This window comes from Camelus bactrianus, chromosome 6, assembly GCF_048773025.1.
Source record: "Camelus bactrianus isolate YW-2024 breed Bactrian camel chromosome 6, ASM4877302v1, whole genome shotgun sequence".
NCBI classification, from domain to species: Eukaryota; Metazoa; Chordata; class Mammalia; order Artiodactyla; family Camelidae; genus Camelus; species Camelus bactrianus.
Window position 1 is genome coordinate 37,313,671 of NC_133544.1, and position 22,542 is coordinate 37,336,212.

At 33.4% G+C, this 22,542-nt stretch overlaps 1 protein-coding gene across 2 annotated transcripts; it reads right to left on the reverse strand.

The window, feature by feature from the left end:
- Window positions 1–971: 971 nt before the first annotated feature.
- Window positions 972–22,166, reverse strand: ACTR10 (actin related protein 10). 2 transcript variants are annotated; one of them, XM_010962211.3, is made up of 13 exons: window positions 21,994–22,162; window positions 19,626–19,698; window positions 17,655–17,737; window positions 16,274–16,382; window positions 15,758–15,865; window positions 13,909–13,976; window positions 13,563–13,642; window positions 9,364–9,399; window positions 6,838–6,917; window positions 6,687–6,760; window positions 3,635–3,716; window positions 2,485–2,686; window positions 972–1,395 (listed from the first exon to the last, which is right to left on the reverse strand). In XM_010962211.3, the coding sequence occupies exons 1-13, from the start codon at window positions 22,068–22,070 to the stop codon at window positions 1,214–1,216; spliced, it is 1,254 nt and encodes a 417-aa protein (XP_010960513.1). In that variant the 5' UTR covers window positions 22,071–22,162; the 3' UTR covers window positions 972–1,213. The 2 variants fall into 2 exon arrangements, with proteins under 2 accessions (XP_010960513.1, XP_010960514.1); XM_010962212.3 differs by lacking the exon at window positions 9,364–9,399 and having other exon boundaries at window positions 21,994–22,166.
- Window positions 22,167–22,542: the final 376 nt, after the last annotated feature.

A 22,542-nucleotide genomic window follows, 5' to 3' on the forward strand; every position in this document is an offset into this window, starting at 1 on the left:
GCAGCACTTACAGTGTCTAAAACTATACTAGGTACACAGCAGAGAATCAATAAATACTGAATGAATCTTAGTTTGGGGCTATTAAAATAGTAGTACATGGTGACAAAGTAGACCTAGAAGTATTTTAAAAAGTAACACACACATAAATATGAAAATGAACCCTTTCCTATTCTTAATGCTAGGAACTGGCTCTTTCAGGTGTTGGTTTGTGCTATCTTCATACATAAAGCATATGGCAAAACTAGGAAGGATACAGAAAAAGGCAGAATGATTAAATTATGAGTAAGAACGGACTTAGGATACATAGTCTAGAAAATGTATAAATTCCTACTCAGTCTTCAGGACTGAGCACACATATGTATGTATTTTCCATCTTCACAGGTACTTAGAAAAAATGAAACCAGTAGAATTCTAGTAAGAGGTAGTTCATTAAAAACAAATGAAGAAAAACAAACAAAAATAAAAATTAAGTAATGACTAATCACATATTTCAAAGATCCCCTGTCTTAAGAAGATAAAAAGCACAAAAGAGATTAAAGACGTTATGAATACATTTATAAAGTAGTTGCATAAAAATGCATAAAATGAAGTATCTTTGCATAAAAATGAAGTATCTTTTTCTCTTAGAAATTAATAAAATAAAGTTTAAAAGTGAACATTTCCATATTTTGCTTACCAAATGCTTAACTATGTTACCCAATATTCTCAGTCCAAAAAGTCAAATATATTTCTGGAAAAATGGCATTATTATAACATGGACACATAAATATCAAAGCAAAAGGGTTTTAAGAAATAGACTCATGTTAATATTTGAAATAACTGGAAATAGTAACATTATTATTTAAATGAAATAATTGCTGAAAATAATGAAATTAATGAAGTCTCCAAAGCTCAGGACAGATTATGTGAATTGTGGAGGGACAACGTTTTTATTCTTTTTGAAAAATGAACTATGTAAAAAACTTTCAAAATTAAACAGCTTTACTATATTTTATTGACATAAATACAACTAATTTCATAAGCATCAGCTACCATTCTACTACTACACAAGAGAAATCAGAGTCAAAATAATTAAATATTAATGTGAAGAATAATTACAGAAAAGCTTTCACTTCTACTAGTCATCTCTAACAGCATCGCACATACTTTGTACAGTTTGCTTGTAACTGATTAGATATTTGAAATGAAGCAAAGCTGAATTCCAATCAAACTTTCATTTCTCAGTGGAAAATGCTCTCTTCATCAGAGGTGGCTGAGCTTTCCCGACATCAAACATTATTTCCAAAGGTGGGTTATTAAGAGAACACCAATCAGGTATACGGCCTGCCTGGTTATAACATTCCTTTGAGACTGAACGGCTCCCAAGTATGTCTTGCAGTGCTCCAAAAATAGCACCTGTGTGGTAAAAATATTTTTTCAGCCGAGATGAAAACTTACTGGAAAATTTTATGTACACATACATCCACTGCATTATACAAAAAGAGAGAACAGGTAAAATTCTGTAATGCATATTCACTCTTCAAAATAAAGTTGTTCTATATTCTCCATTTTGAATAATAGAGTAAGCCATAACTCTTGGGTTGAAAATAACTTAAATGGGCTAGATTACAGTGAAAATAAGTATTACTGTGTTTAGATGCAGGTGAGGTAGAGTAGGGTAGAAAGTATTTTCAACTCTGTGTAAATGCAATAAATAACACCCTTAGTTTTCTTGCCACAACTCTAAGATTATATGCCAATAAACAAAACAGAAGTGCAAAACCCAACACGCCAATCATACTATCCTAGAGTCTATGCTGAAGACCTAATGAAGACCCACAAGGCAGTCTCAAAAAAATAACTTTGTAACTAAATCCACCTGTCCTAGATGAAAATACCATTTTGAGCAAATGCTACTTTTCAGGAAAGACTTGATTTTTCTCTCTGAATGATCCTGATACCCATTAACTGTAACTGCATCATAAAACATGTATCAGAACTTACACAAATATACACATCCATGATTGTTTTCTCTTCAAAGTAGTCTCTTTATTAGGTTATTTCCCTATTTCAATAAAACTATCATTTCCTAAAACATTCAATGAACTCAGTCACAAAATAAAGTGTACTTATAAAATAAGAGATCAATTTTCATATAAGGCTCACAAAGTAGCTTTGGAAGGAATTAAAACGAATGTTTTGAGCAATGGTAGAAAAACTGGAATAAATGCACAGCTATCACTATTGCTATTTAGGATGACTAATTGGATACAGAAGTTTAAAAAAAAATCAAAGTACAAAAGTCAAGAGAAATAGTTATATAATTTCAAAACTTAATAATTTAAGGGAAAGTCAATGTTCAAAGAAAATTATTTAATAATTCTATTAGTTTATTAAGTAGGCAATTTTGAACAATGAATCATCTATTCTAATACATTTATTAGTAATGTCATTCAGGAACCAATTACTATATAATCATTATTTTTTAAAAAACTAAATACTTACCTCCCAACCAGGCTACACAATTAGCCTTTGCAGGTGGAGTATGAATTCGGAATGTCTTGGTACCAAGTATTTTTTTATATTTTGGTTTTTCTACCAAATACCTTATCTCTGCAAGTAGTCTGTGGAGAAATCCTGGTAACATAGATGTACCACCTATGACTACCAAATTCTCTGCTAGTTGCTTCCTGGTGTCTATTGGGCACTATTAAAGACAAATAAAAAAAAAATTAACCTCAACTGTATAAATAATGCTTGACTGAATTTAAGAAAATATACAGATTATATATTACAAATTAAATAGGTGATGATTTTATTACAAGAAGGGCCACAGCAAGGTTTCTTTAACAAGGGAATTTTTCATGTGGCAAATAAATCACTGTAATAATAATATTACCATACACTTATATGGAACTTTAAAGATTTTAAAATCTGATAGTGTAGAATTTTAAATCCCACAGGGCATATAGTAGTAATATGGGAGTATTCTCATTTTCAGGGTAGAATGACTGAATTGAGCCAAGAATATGAGAATAAATAACTTTTCATTTCTTTTTTAGTAAGAAAAATACTTGGAAACCTAATTTTTCTAAGGTACTATCTTTACAGTATTATATCCAGAGCCAGTTGTTGAGTGGGAAGATAACATTCTTAGAAAAAATATGTTTCCATGTCAGTTCTAAGAATCAGGAATGTTAAAGTCCTTTACTGATGTTATGTTTTTCATAAAAGTCCCCCAGTAGAGCTGTAGAGGTAGATAATATCTTCCAAAGTGATAGTACTTTACACAGAGTTCTGTAATTCCATAGTCATTAAACAAAAGAGACATATTTTGGAATTCTGTGGAATTTAAAATTCAATACTATGCAAACCTGTATTTGAAGAAACTATAAGCCATACTAGGTATAAAATAAAAATCTGGTATCATTGTTATGGAAAAAGAATGCATGGTTATGTCCACTGAATGTATTACTCCTGGGTTTGAAATGTTGTGGATACCATATCTCAGTGCCAAAACTCAATAATTATAAAACGTAACATAAAAGCTAAAAAAAAATGTAACCAATGGCTAAAATTAAAAATATAGATGATTTGTAAATTTTCTCTAAAGGGCTATAGTCATAAATTGAAACCTTTCACAAAATAAAAATACCTGCATAAGGGAATCCAATATTAAAGTGGCAACTGATTTCTCTTCATTATCTTGTTCAAAAAGAATTTCCACAACTGAGTCTCTAATGAGATTAAAAACAGAGTGCTTTGTTAATATCACATAATATAATACAGTATACATCATTAGTCCTACCAACATATTTTTAAGTCCCAGTACTATGTTAATACAGAATAATGATTAAAACCCAAAGTGTTCACATTTGTAAACGACGAGAATAGCAGCACTTGCCTCACAGGTGTGGCAATGAAGACTCAATGAGTTAATAGAACAGCGCCTGGCACACAGAAGGTACTCCCTAAGTATTAGCTATAACTATTATTATGTATAGATTTACATATATTTTTTCCAGTTATACCACCTTAAACCTAATAACAGAAAAGGAGCGGAATTCTGTAAGTCAGTAGGATTCAACAGGCAGATCAGCAGTGGTACAAGAGATTTAAAAACAAACAAGACCCTCCCCTACCCAGTTCAAAGTATTTCTTTGTTTTTAAAAGTACATGGCAAAGACTGTTAGTTGCCTAATAAAGTATTCATTTTCCTATTCGTTCTCAAATTAAAAGAACCCTATTTTTGATAGCACAAAGAAAATCTCTGTCGTGATGAAATAATTCTGTATCTTGATTGTGGTGGTGGTAATTAAGAAAATCTACATATGATAAAATTACACAGAGCAATACATACATATTACACCAATGCCAATTTACTGGCTTTGATATTGTACTATATGTAAGATATATCCATTGAGAGAAATAGAGAGTACATGGGGCATCTCTACATTATCTTTGCAACTTCCTGTGAATCTATAACTATTTGAAAATAAAAAAAGATAAAACTCTATTTTTAATCTAGATACAATGCCCCTCACCAGTTGAAACACTATTTACCAGCGTCCCTTGAAGCTAGATGTAGCTAAGTACCAGACAGTGAGACGGGAGGCAAAAAGTAGTATGTGGGACTTCTAGAAAGTCTTCTTTAAAAGGAGAGGAAGTCTTTTTTTCTTTCCCTCCCTGGACTACTTGCTTGAAACATAGATGTAGTAGCTAATCCAGCAACCACCCTGGACCCCAAGGACAAGGACTACACCCCAAAGATTACAGACAGAAAGAAGTTTTGGTCTTTGATGGCAGCTGCCATACCATCCTTAGACTATCTACCTCTGAACTTCTATTGAATGATAGACAAATTCTATCTTGTTGATGTCACTATTTTCAGGTTTGTTTAAAAGGAAACCAAACTAAATCCTAATCAATGCAATACAAAACTATACATATACATACATTATTTTTTTAATTGGGATCAAACTATGCATACTACTTTAAAGTTTTTTTTGAATCTTTTTCAAAACAAAATTCTCTTCCTGAGACTCAACCTATTTGCTAACTGTCCATTTCATTAGTACAGTGTACTGAGGCCTACAGTATGTGAACACACAGCTAGTCAGTAACTTGCTGCTATGCCTGCACACTTTTGCTTCTACCAGTTGACATGAATGCTTACAAAGCATGTTTTCTTTTTCCAAATCTTTGTCAGTTGATTTGATATTGAAATAACATAATTTTACAATTATTACTTAACCAAAGAAATAAAAGGGTGGAAAATAAGTTGTTTTTTTCTATGTGAACTATGTTGAATGATTTAGAAAGAAAAATAATTTTAAAAATCTTTTTAATATAGGTAATACAACTGTAAAAGTCTAGGAGGATTCTGTACCAAGACTTTTTCACAAATAACTTTAAGTTCTCACCATACTTAAAAAAAAAAAAAACCTAGAAATTATAAATAATTACTGTTTTATGTAAATTTAATGGAAATCTAGAAGCAGACTTATCAAAGAAAAGGTCTTGGAAAAAAGTCTAGCAAATAAATTACTGGTCTGGACTGTATCTAGTTAGAAAATTTCAATGGAACTGGATTTTTTGGTAGGAAAAACATGTTAGCAAACAATTGTATATTAAATTGGTATGGAATGTGAGACACAGTGGTTTTTTATTTCCAGTGTATTTTCCTACTGTTATGTAGGCAAAAAGCTCCATATCAGTTGAATTTTCTTAAACAGATTTTCTTCTTGTATTCTGGGCTCCACTAAACAATCAGAAGAAAATTTTAAATAGTAAATTAATGAATACAACTTAAGAGGTAAAATGATAAAAAGTTACTACCAGAAAGTGTTACATTCTCACTTTTCTGTTTTCCCAATCTACTTTAACATCTGTATATTTATATTTATCCTTTTAGTATCTCAACCTTTATATTCATTATCTCAAAATCTAACAGGATCTTCTACATTTACATTATATTTCTTTTCTGTGTATTTCCGATCTAGTATTTTACAATGAAATTTTTATAGTATAAATTTTATATAGCTTGGGTATAAATAAAAATTACATTGTTACTGATATAACATTAGTCCTTGAAACTTATATTGTATCATCAGACCAAATAATGAATAATAAAAAGGTGAACTTTAGTAGTTAACTTGTCCTAAAAATTTAGTATATTTGGAAGAATGTATTCTTTTTAACAAGACAATTTTTTGCAGGAGTCAGTAAACTATGGCCTACAAGCCAAATCTAGCCTACTATCTGTTTTTTGCAAATAAAGTTTTATTGGAACACAGCCATGCTCACGTATTTACATATTGCCCATGGCTGACTTTGCATTCCAACTGTAGAGCTGAGTAGCTGCAACAGAGACCATATGGCCCCAAAGGCTAAGGTATTTTACCATTTGGTCCTTTACAAAAGTTTGATGAATCCTGTTTTAAGGTATCACACTTTATTCTCTGCCTCAAAGAATGGTTAGTTTCATTACTTAAATTAATTTGAATTACATTGAAGGACAGAAAAATGCATTATTTTAAAGTTTTAAAATATTAAAAAGTTGAATAATAAAACTAATCATGAATGATGAGGCTTAATGGAAAACACATAATTATTAAATCAGCAATATTAAAGTTTTATACAAATATTTTTAAAGGCCAAAAATTTATTTCAGTACATTATTTTGCTCATAAAAATTAAAGTCTAACCTGATTGATCCAAGGACATGTAAAATCTTCTCTCCATCTAATGGGTAGTCAACATTTGGGGGTGGTGAGGGGCGCTGAAATATAACAATCATAAGCATAAGTATGTAGTCATAAACTCCGAAAAAAAATTATATATTTATTTTTAACTTACCTCAGTATTCCCATCAATATTAAATTTCGCTCCTTGAATTTTTAGTCCACGCTTCAGATCACTAACAAAGCAAGTGCGCGCTTAAAGAAAAAGAGACATTGTTATGGTTTGTAATTGAGTTGTTTGAGTTAAAACAATTCTATTCAAGTGGACATGTTAATCATCTGTTCCCTCAGATTTTATAAACTGTCTTTAGTTAGCTTATGATAATTTATTCACAAATAAAATACCTTTTCATTCACTGAGGAATCATAAGATATGCTGCACTGTTTGTCTTCCATAAAGCCACATTAAAAAAAAAACCTTTGAGAAAATGAGTATGTTTTTTGGTATTCCTTGTGTAAAGAGTACCACAATAAACATGAATTTTAGCATCATGAAAATGTACCTCTTCTAACTGAACAGCACGTTTTTTTGAACCAGATTGACATTATATATCTATCTGATTCTTTTTAAAAAATCTTGATTGGTTAGAACATAAAACCACATTTTGGTCTTAGTTGCAATAACACTCCTCTGTTTAGGGTTTTTTGGCATGATTATTTTCTCCCTCTTGGCACACGTTATCACTTTTTATTTTTTACTTTGAATATTTATCCTTTTAAAGATTATTTCTGTTGCAAAGCACCTTTTACAATAAGCACCTTCAAATTATTTTCAGAAATAGGCAGGAATTAAACATTTTTTCAAGCAGAGACAAAACTGATGTTGAACACAAGAGATCTAATGCTTTGGTTGCTTACTTGCAAAACATGTTAACATAAACTTATATATTTGTTGAGAATCTACAATATAGCACAGGAAACTATATTCAATATCTTAACCTATAATGGAAAAGAATCTGAAAAAGAATATACATGTGTATATATACATATAAAACAGATCACTCTGCTGTATACCTGAAACATTGTAAATCAACTATACTTCAATAAAAAAGATCTACAATATATTAATACGCTAGACAATAACGTAGGTGCTCAAGTTACTTATGTATTTTATACTTTAAGTCCTCATAACTATCTAAGCAAGGTAAACACTTAAGACTTATATACTTAGCATAGGGAGGTGCCCTTCTTAAAAGAAACCAAATTCACTGAATTAAACATCCAAAAACAGATAAATTACACTTAAGGATTTTTAAATAATTGAAAAAATTTAGGTAATTAAACTACATGATTAACTGATATGAGTGTGTGAGAGTGTGTGTATGTATTGCATACTCGCTTTTAATAGAAGTGGGTTCCCATTGTACATATTATTCAGCACAAGTTTTTTCCCCGTAATATACTATGGACATCCTCCCAAATCAATACATCTAGCTCCTCCTTTTTAATACCTATATGGTATTCCTAATTATGAAGTCACCAAATTTTACCCAACATCCCCTCTTAGATGTGATGCACTTTCAGTTTTTACAAATATGCCAGAATGCTTTCCAAAAAGGTTAGTTTTAAATTCTTATTAATAGCAATATATTAAGTTTCCCATAATCTCAGGAATACTGAATGTCTATCTTTACAATTTTGTCAATCTGAGATGTTTCCCTGACCAATAGGAAAGTTAAACATCTTTTCACAAGCTGAAAGCTATATGGGAAGACACATTCCAAAGAGTTAACAACTATTATATCATAGGGGATAGGAGTGGAAGAAGGGAAGGGCAACTGTTCATTTCATTTGAGATATTTCTGTATTATTTGAGCTACTGCAATAAGCATGTGCAAATGACTGAAATTTTATAATAACCAAAGAAATTTTAGGCAATTATACCACATAACTAAGCAATATAATGAACAAGATCCATTTTGCAGCCTTCGCTCTAACCCTACCTATTGTGTGACACTGAACAAATAATTTAATATTTCAGGGACCCAGTGTACCAGATTATCTCCAGGTCCCATTTAACTCTAAAATCCATTATTGTCTAATTCTCTATTAAATATTCTAGAATATTAATTTTACTTGGCACTCTGAGTACTGAAGAATATTACATTTTAACTGCTTTTCCTTTTAGTGCAGCAAAATACCAGAAAACTCAATTTAAACATTATCATAAAAATACACTCTAACAGAGAAGTAACATATCTTATTAAAGTGCATCTAATATTCTTTCCTCAACAGTAGGATTTCTCAAGTCAGGAAAATGACTTTATAAAAATGTATTTATAAAAGGTATTTTAAAAACTAGAGTTAAAAAAATGCTTAACAACTTAAAATCAGTGGCTTTCATAAGCAATTTAACTGCTAATTCACACTGTGAAAACTGCTAATTCCCTGCTAACACTGTATATTCTATCATTTGAGTAGTTTCCTCAATAATACATCATAAATAATGCCAAAAGCTTCCATAAATCTGAAGAAAAACAAAAATATTTACTTTCATTATTCCACAGCTTATGTGTTAAATATTTTTAGGGTATTACATTATGGATTTAATATATTTTATATCTGTGTAAATACTTAGAAACACATGCCCTCCATATGAATACTTAATGATGAAGGGAGCAAAAATGGGAACTTAGCTTACCTTTAATGTCCTCTAAGACACCTTCTGGAATTGAACCTAAAACAAGTTTTATTTAGAACTTACAGAACTTTAATAATAAGCAGAAACAGTCTGTTAAATTGCATCCACATTTCCATTTTTCATTTCAGCAAAGTTAAAAAAAAAACTATGATTTTTTAGGAGCCAAACAGAAAAATCAACTTTCCTTTTAGGGAAAAAACTTCATCATTCAAAGCCAAGCCAAAGTACAGACGCTGAAGCCAGATGTGTACAAAGTGCTACAGAATGTCACATACTCATAAATTTGATAAAAACAAGACCTTAAAAATATAGTAGAATAACTAGCATTGGATAGAAATTGACCAAGAAAATCTTTTCTACTGTAAAAAGATTTGTTGGTTATCTTATGCTCAAGTACTTGGAAGAAATGTAGGGCTCAAACATGAGCTATCTACTTTTCTTTTACAAAAAGTGAAGTTTCAAGTTTGCTTATCTTTCCTGTGATAATAAATGACCGTCAGTGACACGCCAACATAATACATATTTGTAAAAAGGATCACACACAGACTTAATTTTTTCCTTCACGGTGAAGGTGACATTTATCTATTCAAAGAAACCTATACACTACAGGAAGACTTTGGAAAATGGATGTTTGGATATTTTACCATTGTTACGTGATTTTGTTGTCAACAAATCTAGTTTTCTGAGTCAGACTCAGAAACAAAATTTTAAATTTAATCCAAATTTAAAATCTTCTAAACTTGGAATTTTTAACCCACTGTTAAGTATGTAAAAATATTACAAGAACAGATTATTTACATCAAGGAAGACAGAAATTTATAGCTACTAAAGGAATCATGATATAATAAGGGTAATCAGGTACTTCTTCCATCTGGATCTACACATCTTGTCAGCTATATCTTTAAGTTATGACAGCCACTGAAACTAAGAATTAAAATAAACGTAAAAACTACACCTTCAAAATCTAAGGCTATAACCTTTACAAAATAATAAACAGTATTTAGTCACATTGCTTTTTTGTGAGGGAGCAAAAAATTATACCATTAGTAAATACGACTTTAGAATTATTATTTTACATTTACTATACTGCCTTTTTCAAATTCTTCCTACGGTGTTTCATAACACAGTAATAATGATACATATATAGTTCATAAATAAATATAAATATAAATATGTAGTGAAGATACATACTCAACATTTTTTTTACTGATAGGGCCAGTCTGTAATCAAAAAGTTTGAAGACTCCTGTCGTTAAATATTAAACTTTATCTCACAGGAGGATAAAGATTTCCAAAACTGGCTTTAAGTCTGGCTACAAACAGATGAGAGAAATGTAACTAGATTATAAGAACCTACAGTTTAAGAATAAGTGCTAAAAACCATAACATTTCACATCTGCTATACTCTCTAGGAATATTCAAATAAATTCCTACATGTGCCAAAGACATTTGGTAATCTGAAAGCAGTTTTCTTTAGGCAACATGGAAAGCAAGCTTGAAAATAAAGGGCTTATTTTAGCTAGGAGTAGATGCTGTTTTGGGAAAGGGCTTCTCAATCTTAGTGAATGATCACAGCCCATTTAAACTCTGCAAACAAGGAGAAGAAACAAGAGGAATGCCAATGGCTCTGACTTTGAAAAATCATATTTAAATTTCAGTTAATTTAGGAGAACAAGAAGTATAATATTTTGTATATAATTTACATTTAAATTGTGCACTTTTCAAATCAATGTACTTAGGGTAGTCTTCATAAGTTGGTATACTCATTCCTTTTTGAACTTAGGTTCTAAATACTAATTGAAAGAGGCTCATTCAGAGTTCACTTCAGGACACCTAAGTATATGTAAGACCTGTATCTAATCTTTGCTAAGGAACCTTGACAAGAGATACTTTACGTGTATCTGCATTTCTGATTCTCCTAAACAGATCCTTCAGCTAACAGTGGTATGATTTAATTCCTCAACTAGTAGGACTGCAACGCTAACTATCGCAGACTCAGATCTGGGGGCATATGAGAGGGAAAGACTAGAATCAGAGTGCAAAATGGTTGGTTAAAGAAAGGGTGTTCAAGAACATACAGTTCAGAATTTTAAGGAAATGTCAGGGTCAGTTTTAAAGAAGACCTTTATTAAAACTGCCTTGGGCTTTTCCTCCCTTGGATTGGCCCACCTCCTGTTCTTGGAGGTGTATTTTTCCTTTTCTAAATAAATCTTTTAAAATTCTTCACTACACAATGCACTGTCTTCCAACTGTAGACTTATCTTTCATGTATGACAAGAACTGAGGTCTTTACCTTTTGGGGTAACATTTTTTGGTCCATGACTCGGACTGTGGTTAGTACTTTGCGTGGTGGCCACAGCAACCTTGGATTTCCCCATTCTCCCTCTTAGTTTACTTTTCTATATTCTAACCTAATCTCTCCTCTCTCTCTCCCTCTCCCTCAAAAAGAAGAAAGAAAAAAAAAATGTTGGGATGCTACACTAAACTAATTATCTTTGGATATCTTTTATAAACTGTCATCATGATACCTAAAAAGGTAACAAAGTTTATCTGGAATAGAAAAATAGCAATCTCATCTACAATGAAGAATGCTATTATCTTAACTACTTAAAGAACCACAGAAAAACACTATATGCAAGGATAAATGTCCTAAAAAACCCGCCTTTCTCTTTGCAACATTTATTCAGACTATACTAGGTGCTATACTAGGCGCTACAGATTGAGAAATAAATAAGACAGGGATTTCCAAAGGCTAACGAAGGAAACAAGTAAGTTAACAGACAAATGAGACTATGTCATATGTGCTATAATAAATACTGCTGAGGGTGTAACAGAGAAGGAAGCAATTTATTCTGCTTAGGGAAAATGAGGAAGGCTTCACAATTAAGATGACATTCCGGCTCAGTCATATAGAGGGATCAAAAGCCTAAACAGGTAAAGAAAAACATCCCAGGTAAAGAAATAGTATAAATGAAGGCAGAGGACTGTGGAAGAACTACAGTGCAAGGACTACGGCCTAGAACACCGTATGAAACTTACTGTAGCTGAAGTAAGGTGCAAAGGGCTGAGTTTAGTAGTCAAAGCTAAGAGGTAGAGTAAAGCCGGATTGTGAAGAAACATGCATATCAAACAGATAATTTGAATTTTAACCTGTGGGGGTCAGCAAAAATTCTCAAGCAAAAGAGCAATGTAATCAGATTTGTTTTCTGAAAGTTATTCTTGGCAACAGTGTGAATTAGACTGGATCAGTCCAAAGAGTAGGCTCCTATAATAACGCAAGCAAGAAGCAATGAGGGACTAGTTTCAAATGTCTTTTTTTTTCAGATGATAGAAAAAAACAGATGTTGTGGATGACAGAAAAAAAGAGATGAAAAAGAGATTTCTGAGGGAGAACTGAAAGATTGACAACTCCCATTTTCTAAAATAGAATGTAAGGAAGATGTTATCTTTATCTAACAATGATTTTTTTTTAATTATTTTATTTTGGTGGTGGTGGGGAGGTAATTAGGTTTGTTTATTTTTAGAGGAGGTACTGGTGATTGAACCCAGGACATTATGCATGCTAAGCATGCGCTCTACCACTGAGCTATACCCTCCCCTCTCTAATGATTTGTTGAAACAAATCTAGGGGAGGAGATAATGTTTACTTTTGGAAGTCTTAAGTTTGAGGTGCCTAGAGGCATGCCTAGTTTATATCTAATAATCAGCTGGATATAAGAAGTTTAGAAAAACGGTCAGGCCCAGTGATACACTTGAGCATCAACAGCATAGATATATAGCTGAAGTTATGGGAACAGAAGAGATCACGTTTAGAAAGCCAGTAGGAAGAAAAAGGAACAAAAAACAAATTCCTAGAAGAGTAACAGCAAAGAAAGTAAGAGCAGAGGAAACTAAGAAGGAATACTTGGAGAAATTAGAGGATACCAGAGAACACCATAAAGGTGAGTCCTGAAAGCCAAGGAAAGAGACAATATCAAGAGTATATGATAATCCACAATGTCAGAAGTTCTAAAAACAACAATTAAAATTCACCTATTGGATTTGGTGATTAATAGCTCAATGATGACTTTATAATTGAAGCCATGACATTAGAGTGATGTGGGGAAGAGAATAACTATGCAACAGAGCACAAAAAAAAAATGAGCTGAAGAATGAAAAAGGAATGCAAAACCACTGTTAAAAAGTTTAAAATGAGTTTACCCATCACAGAGGGAAGGCTCTGTTCTTTAGCAGCACTGGTGTCAACAGTACATTGTTCCAACAGTTGAGTTTCCAACTCTCTGAAGATAGAAAGAAAGTTACTGGAATTAAAATCTTACAACTGATACGCTTTTCTTATTTAATACTTTTGCTTCATAACAGATCATGATACTTTAAATAAAAGTAGTTTTACCCTCAAAAGATGAATATAACTCAAGGCTAATGAGGAATGCAGTAAATAACATTGAATTTCCATATTACAACCCTCTATTGATCACTGTCAAAAAATTAGCATCTGTTTTTGGGGCATAAGTGAGGCAAATGTGCTAAATGCCAAGAAACTTACTTGTGAAGGGCTTTTCCTCCAAGGGGGAGTGCTCCCCAACAATTTAGTACTGGGATTCCTTCATATATCTACAAGGTAGTCAAGGATATTACTATTTTAGGAGATAAAATGTGTTTTCCTCAATATTTTCCTCACCTCTGCACTACTGTTCTAAATCAGCTTGGATGCCAAAGTTTTATTTCTCATTTTTAAAAGAGTTACAGAAAAATCAGTCTTTTTTGATATTCTTCTCCAACGAAAACAGTTAAACATACACACACAGAGAATTCATTAGTTAGAGCTAGGCTGTCCAATAAAGTAGCCACTGTCCACATGTGGCTACTGTGCACTTGAAATGTGGCTGATCTGAATTGAGATGCACTGTAAGAATAAACTATATAGCAAATTTAGATAATATAAAAAACCCTGTAAAACATCCCTAATTGTTTGTTGATTATATATTGAAATGATAATATCTTAAATATATTGGGCTAAATAAAATATACTACTAATTTCAACTCTTTCATTTGTACTTTCAAAACTGTAGTGCCTAGAAAAATTTTAAATTACGTGTATGTCTCATACTATGTTTTTATTAGAGATAACAGGATAGTGGACAATATTGTACTGTGAGTTTGCTACGTTACTTCACATATTTTTTGCTGATGTTTTTTAAGTACAATATTTATGAAAAGGAAAAAAGTATATTGGTAAGAGCATTGGCTTTGGAGACAAAGACAGGTTTATATATAGGCGTATGCTTCTATGATCTTGGGTCAACTACCTATCTCAACTTTCAACAATCTTATTTACATAATGAGGAGAATAATACCTATGTTGCAGGGTTGTTATGAGACTTATACACAAAATACTTTATATTTAAAAAATTATTGCCTAACTTAGTTCCTTAGGAGCTAATGATTCTTGATTTTCTTCCCATGAGTATTTCTAATAAAGTCACATGCAGATCTCAAAAACTGCAAGTCATGCATTTATGTACTTTAACCTCCTTTTCAAATGCAGCAAATGTCCACTATAACATTTCTAAGAGACACTGACCTATACTCTGCTTAAACTCTTCTAATGACAAGGAATGTACCAGTTTATGGTCAGTAATTTCATTTGGGGACAGTTTAAATTACTAGAGAGTTCTTCCCAATAGCAAATATAAAAACTGAGCAAGTTGCTATGTGCCATACTTTACATACATTACATGACTCACTCAAGTCACACAATGTCCCTATGAAGTGGAATTTAATCCCATTTTATAAATGAGGAAATGAGGCCAAAAGAGATTAAGCTATTTGACCAATATCATACAACTAGCGAGAAGCATAGCTGAGATTTACATGTATGTGTGTATTTGATTCCAAAACCCAAACTCATAAACCCTATGTCATTCTGTATCCATGACAGCCTTAGGAGATAGAAAAAATATGTATTTACTTTTCCATAATGAGCCCTTCAGCTATCTGAAGGCAGATTTCATGTCCCAAATAAGTTTTAATTTTTCTTGGTTTAACTTTCTCCTTTCAGTTTCTCCTAATTATTCTTCACATGATCTCTTCTTAGAACTTGACTATCCTAGTCAACTTCTTTAACACATCCTAATTAGCTGATGTTCCTCTTAAAAACTGAACATAATAGTCACAAGGTCTGATCTCTGGAGTATACACTGGGACCAAGTCATATAACAATTTCTACAAAAAATAAATTTAAGTCTCACAATCCTATGAATTTTTTCCACATATTTCACATTTGTACATGATAACCCAAAATAGTTTGATGCAATAAAAACAATCTGTAATAAGCCTAATTATTTTAAAGTAGAGTAAAAACTGCCAAATTAGCTGGTTCACAGAAAAGATACAGGTAACACCAGGCTTTCCCTATATCCACAATCCAGGACCATGGCAGAGTTTATCCCAAGTGTAAGAAGAGCCATTAGATGACTTGGAGCAAGCAGGACAGATGGAACCTAGAAAATAACAAATCCAAAACAACAATAGCAACAATAAAACCAGAATGAATGTTAGTAGTTGAAGGTATTCTCTTACATTTCAAATATATTTGAAAAAATTCATAGTTATATTACAGTACCTATTCAACCATTTTATGGCACTTAATTAAGAACTAGTTTGTTGATTTATTTGAATATACACAATAATCGAAATATACTACAATAAATAAAAACACTCTTTAAATTCTCTAAGTTGTTTCACTCTGAAATGACATTATGAAGCACTTTTATTAATTCAGTTCTCTCTCTTTTGGAGAGATTCTTGACTTTATTCATGCAGTTTATATTATGAACTACATTTTTAAAACATTACAATATAGTAGTTAAATTAAACTGAAGAACCACAAAAATCAACAAAACAGGTACCTCAAAATACTTGAAAAGAACACGAGCAAGTGTCTCTCTGAAATGGGAAGGACACAATACCGACTCAATAACCACAACTCTGCGGTCTCTGGGATTCACCAACAGATGCCTGAAAAGTGATGGTTTTGTTTTTAAAAGTAAATAAAAGTTTGTACTTATATTGGTACATAATGCAACTTGTTAATAAGATTAGAGAAATCATACCACCTTCGCTTAAGAAATTTTATGACAAAATGACATCTTTATTCAGAAAAGATAGTTAAAACAAAATTTTTTAATGTTTTTAAAGTTTTTACACAATTTTAAAAGGCTACTTCCCATTTACAGTTATTATAAAATACTGGCTATATTCCCCATGTTGTACATCCTTGAGCCTATTTTACACCCAACCATTTGTGCCTCTCATGCCCCAACCCCTATATTGCCTCCCCTCACCCACTGGTAACCTCTAGTTTGTTCTCTGTATCTGAGTCTGCTTCTTTTTTCATATTTGGTAGTTTGTTGCATTTTTTAGATTCCAATTATAAGCCATATCATACAGTATTTGTCTTTCTCTGTCTGGCTTACTTCAGTTAGCATAACCCACTCTAAGTCCATCCACGTTGCTGCAAGGGGCAAAATTTTGTTTTTATGGCTGAGTAGTATTCTGCTGTGTATGCATATACCACAGAGAGACAATGTTTTTGACCTCTTACCATGTGCCATGCACTGTGTCAGGAAATTTATATCTATTAACTCAATTATCTCAGAAAACAAAAACTACAGCCTATCATGAATACTAACTTGAGCCATTAAAAAGATATTTTCTTTTTTTAGGCTACAAAAGTAGTGTACGCTCACAAGACTCCAATTATAGAAGTTTATAACTTGGAAAATATAAAAATATCTTACATTTCTGCTATCCAGAAACTACCACTTAGAGTAGTTTGTATATCTTCGTTATTGTGTATATATACGCATACATTTTAACAGAAATACTCATTCCATGGATGTTGTTCTACAACTTGTGTTTTTTAAATTATCAAAATATCAAAATAACTAACTAAATAAATAATCATAATATCTAAGACATCTTTCTGTATCAGTACATACAGATAAAGAAATCTTCTTAAATGACAATGTATTGTTTTCTTATATGGATGTACAATAATTAAATTATCCAATTCCCTTTATTAATGGACATTTGATTTGTTTTCAGTATTTTCTTATGCTTGCCAGTTTTCTAGTCTTCAAATATATTTTTGAAAAGACTGAAAATAAGAAAGTTAAAATGGCAATGGCCGTTAACCTTTTTTTTTTGTCATTAGAAATAATACAACCAAATACAACCTAATGATGGGCATTAGGAAAAGCTGGCGAGAAAAACACAATTGCATTTTACCTGAAATACAGGATGTGGATGAATTCCTTGAGGTAGGAATATAATTCTTCTGTATTGATATTATATTGTACAACTTTGATAGGCTATAAAAAATTAAAATGATTTATTAATTTACAATAATAAAATAATCTCAAATTAAAACATGCTTTAATTACTAATGGATTTTCTGGTAGTCAATCAAAAGCAATTTGAATTGAGAGTAGATGCAAACATTAAAAATAAATTAATCACTTAAATTAGAAATCTTCAAGAACTGGTATGTCCAAGATGATGAAATGTTTTGGTTTATGGGGATAAAGGTGTATCCATAGTAAGTAAAGAGCTGTGCTCATCACATTTTTCTTCCATCTGACATTATTTGGCAGCACTGATAAAAATCAGCATCGATTAAAAAGCATCAAAGGCTTCCTCAAGAAGCAGACTTGGTTCAGTCCGTGTTACTCACTCCCAAAGCACTGACACCTTCCCTTTTGTAGTATCACCCCACTTAATTACTCGTAAAATGTCTACTTTCCCATTAGACTGCAAGCTCCACAGGGCAAGAACTATTTCTGGCTTGCTTATAATATATCCTCCTTCAATTGATACAGTGTCAGGCACCAAGTACATAGCTCGTAAGTATGTGTAGCAAAAATGAAAACATGCAGCATTAGCACTGAAACAGTATATGCAAACGCTAATGAACTATGGGTGCCACGTCAACACTAATACATCAAAAGAGTTTCATTCACTGTACTCTGCTCCAACATGTGCTTTTATGAAACGAAGTATGCTCATATTTGTTAAATAAGGGAATGACGTCCTTATTATACGAAGGTTGTAGAGTTCATATTAGGCGAAAGGAGCTGAAATTATGATAGTGAGTTATAACCATTATCAACTCAGTGGCCAAAATAGGCATTCTCTCAGACCTATTTTTAAAAAGTTTAAATGATCTTGTGTACCAGGGGCTCCAGTACCAGAGTGGACCCATACAAGACTCTTTATCAGGCTGCATATCCTCCTGGTCCCACCTTAACAATAGCCCAAGGGACTCAGAGCTCACTTTTCTCTGCACTGTCGCAGTAACCACTAAGCAATGGTTTCAATTATTTCATTTGATTTTAAATGTCCCCAAGAGAGCCTCCAGCCAGTTAGTCACACCTCAAAACTATTTCAATTTTTTTTTCCCTAAGGTATTAATTTTTGTTTTTGCTACTGCTCGGATTACAAAGTTCAAATGGTTTTATATGGTCTGCTCCAACCCTATTTTTCCCAAAAATCTTTTTTTGTTTGTGATCTAAAAGAGGTTTTTCAGGAATGCAAATAGTAAGTTATGATAGAAAAATCTATATTTGATTTTAACAGGTGAATTTTGTGGCATGCAAAAATATTCTTTCTATTGTTCTACAATTCCTAATCTGCCAAATGAGCTCTGGCAAGAAACTTTTCTTTAAAAAAATTTGTTTTTCACAGGTCTTCTGAATTACAGATAAAGAAATGATGACCTGGCTTATACTTTAAACAGGGTAAGAATAAAGTGATTCTATAATTACATTACAAGGCTTATGCAATTACTATACTAAGGTTAAAAGCTTTTTCTTAAAATTACATAATTCCATTTATATAAATTGTATAGAAAAGGCAAATTTACAGAGACAGAAAGAACATCAGTGGTGGGCTGAGGGTGGGACATGGGATTAACAAACAGGCATTAGAGATCTTACTGTGATAAAAAAAGTTATAAAACTGGACTATGGTGATGGTTGCACAACTAGATATATTTACTAAAAATCACTGAATTGTACACCTAAAACAGGTAAATTTTCTGGTATGCAAAATTAAACCTGAACAAAGATTCAAAAAAGTTTTCTTGGACTATGATCGTAAGCTATACATTTAGTTCTGTTCTAATCAATCTTACTTAAAGTCACATTTTAAAATATTTTACATTATGGCATTTATTTTGCTAATTTGTTAAAAAAAAAATACCTTAGGCATGCCAGCTTTTTTTATCACACTAGGAATTATGCACCTTGGACCAGTTTCTCCTGCAAATCCACACCTGCAAATAAATAGAAAATTGAAACATTCAACTTACTATAACATTCTTTCTGTATATTTTTCATAGAACAACTTTTTCTGTATTTGTTTCTAAGCAGTGGTCACAAAAACATCTAGAAACATCCCTGATGCGTTCAAAGGGACAAAAAAACCTTAGGAAAAGTTAATACCGTCTATTCATAATTGTGTAGAAAGGTAAAAAATAAACTAGTTTCAAATTAATGACAGTAAAATCAATGAATTATTTTAGGGTAGCCTTTACTTTTTTTTTTTCTTCAGTTTTTAATTTTACTTAAATTTTAGGTAGCACATCTCTACAACCCTGGATCTATATTCCATTATGTGACTTCATTCCTATAATTCATGTTACTCATAATTCCATCATTCTAATATTATTAGTTTCACATTGTTGTGTTTCTTTTGGTCTATTTTTTAAACTATGCATATTTGACATAATTATAATCACACTTTTCATACATCATGAACTCATACAATAAGCTTCTGCCCATATTATTAAGTCTTCATTCTATCATTTTTTAAATTGCATAATATTTCACCGTTTTTTAAAACTATTCTCCTCTGTTGAGTATTTAAGCATTTCCAATTCCGTTTCATGTAAAATAAAACTTTGCTGAAGAGTTGCTAAAAAGGACTACAATGTAAGTTTATTCTTTTTTCCCCCCACACTGGGAGACTTAATTTCATTGTTTTAATCAAAACATTCCATGACGGATTGCCTTAAATACTTTCTGAGGCCTCACTGATATGATACCTATATGGGAGGGGAAGCCCATTACCTTGTGCCTCAAAAACAGTTTGGTATAACTAATGACATGCAAACACAATTTGCAAAAGCAGAGCATTATCACAATATAATATGAAAAAGGTTGGTTGAGGAAATAGATTTCACATTTAGCAAATAGATTCCACAAGTTTATTCTTAACATTCTCTCTTCTTGTCTTCCTGGTTTTCAGTACTGATCTCCTCCTATTCCCAAATAGCTCTCTCCATCTTCTATTAGTCACATCTCCATGTTTACTTGTACCAGTGCTCCTTAAAATCCCCAGGATGCAACCCACCGGTTGGCTGCATAAATTCACCTTATCACCCTCCTGTTGTCTTTGTCAATACTCATTCTCCTATATAGTAACCTTCCACTTCTCATTTCCTCAGCATATTCAAGTAATTACCTTTGGGTGTCAGCTTCAAGGTAATTCTACGATGCTATTAAAATAAACCTTTAAAAATAAATAGGAAAATATAAATATGGGAGGATCTTGCATAGAACAGTAAGAGGATGTCAGGAACCAAGGACTGTTTTATCCAATTCTCGATCACCTGAAGTCCAATTCTTAAACAGGCTCTTCTGACTACTTACTCAACAAATAGTTATTAAATACATACTATGTGTTCAGCACTGTTCAGAAATACATAGCAAATTTTCAAATGTTTCCATTTCAGACATGTAAGATGCAATTCCGTCACTCTCCTTCTTGAACTCAGTACAAGGGCTCTCAACCTGGAGTCCAAAAACCACTGTGCTGATTCACCAGCCTTCGAAATCGTGTGCAGGTATTTTAAGGTTTGTGTGGCTTTCATTTCATTTGTGGCTTTCATTCGGTCGTCAAAGGGATTTTTGCCATCTGAAAAGTTGAGAGCCACTACTCCAGTGTTTACAAGTTGCCTTTTAAAACATGTTAAATTTCCTAATCGAAGAGTTGGAGGTGGGGGGAGGGTGGTGCAGCAAAAGACCTCTGGAGTCTTTTATTTATAGGGTTTCACTTCTTTATGCGTTCAGTCTCCCTCAATCGATTTCCTACTCTTTGAAAGCAATAGACCTGTCTTACACATATTTGAACTTCCAGCACCAACAGAAGCTCTGTTCACTAAAATTTAATAATGAAGGTTGTCATCAAGTATTACAGTTCGGCCGCCCCTTCCTCAGCAGACAAGCCTAGGGTAAGCGGGGTCTCGGTTCGCTGTCATCCCCTGCATGGATGACCCCGAAGGGTCCGTTCAGTTTCGGGTGATGACCCGGGGCGGCAACAAAGGCAATTCTCCTGAAGCCTCCTGGGCCTCTCCAGGAATCAGAACCAGACCGCCCACCGGATCCTCGGGATTCGCATCGCCCACCGTGGAAGTAACAAGGGTCGTTATTTGCGGCGATCCCGAGGGAAGAAAAGGAGACGTAAAAAGCCGCTCCTAGAGCCTGCGATGAGGGCCCGGGCTGGGCCTGGGGCTCAGCTACCCGCCCTCCCCCACGGGACGACCGCAGCCAGCGCTGCGGCCACTCACTTGGTAAAAGCCTCTCCCAGGTCTATCACGACCGCCGTTTTCTCCCCGCCGCTCCCCAGGCCTTCGTACAGCGGCATGGTAGTAAATACGCCGGTAAGAAGGAGGGCGCGGACTCGGCGGCCAAAAGATCTCGGCTCTCGGGGGGTGGGGCCAGAGCGACGGCGCTCGAGCCGCGGCGACGGCGGGGGCCTTGTGTGGTCGCGGCGCGCCAGGCTCGGGCTGTCCCAGGCTGTGCCTCATTCCGTGTGGGTCTCGAATCCTGGCAGGCACCCCTGTCTGGGGGACTAGGGAGGAAGGGGGATTAGGGAGGAAGAGGCGCGGGCGGCTGCTGATCAGAATGCGGGAACGCAGAGAGCTGAGGCGATTAGGCGCGCAGGGCACCCCGTGTTGGGGCGGAGCCAACGCTGGGGACCTTCCCCTGGACACGCCCTCAAGTGGCTCTCGGGGCGGAGGTCCTTCGGCTTACTTCTGTGGTCAGGTTTTCCGAGAGTGCTCCACGCTATGGCTGCTGAGAGAAAGGACAACCCAAAAAGCTTTGATCTGTGCGGT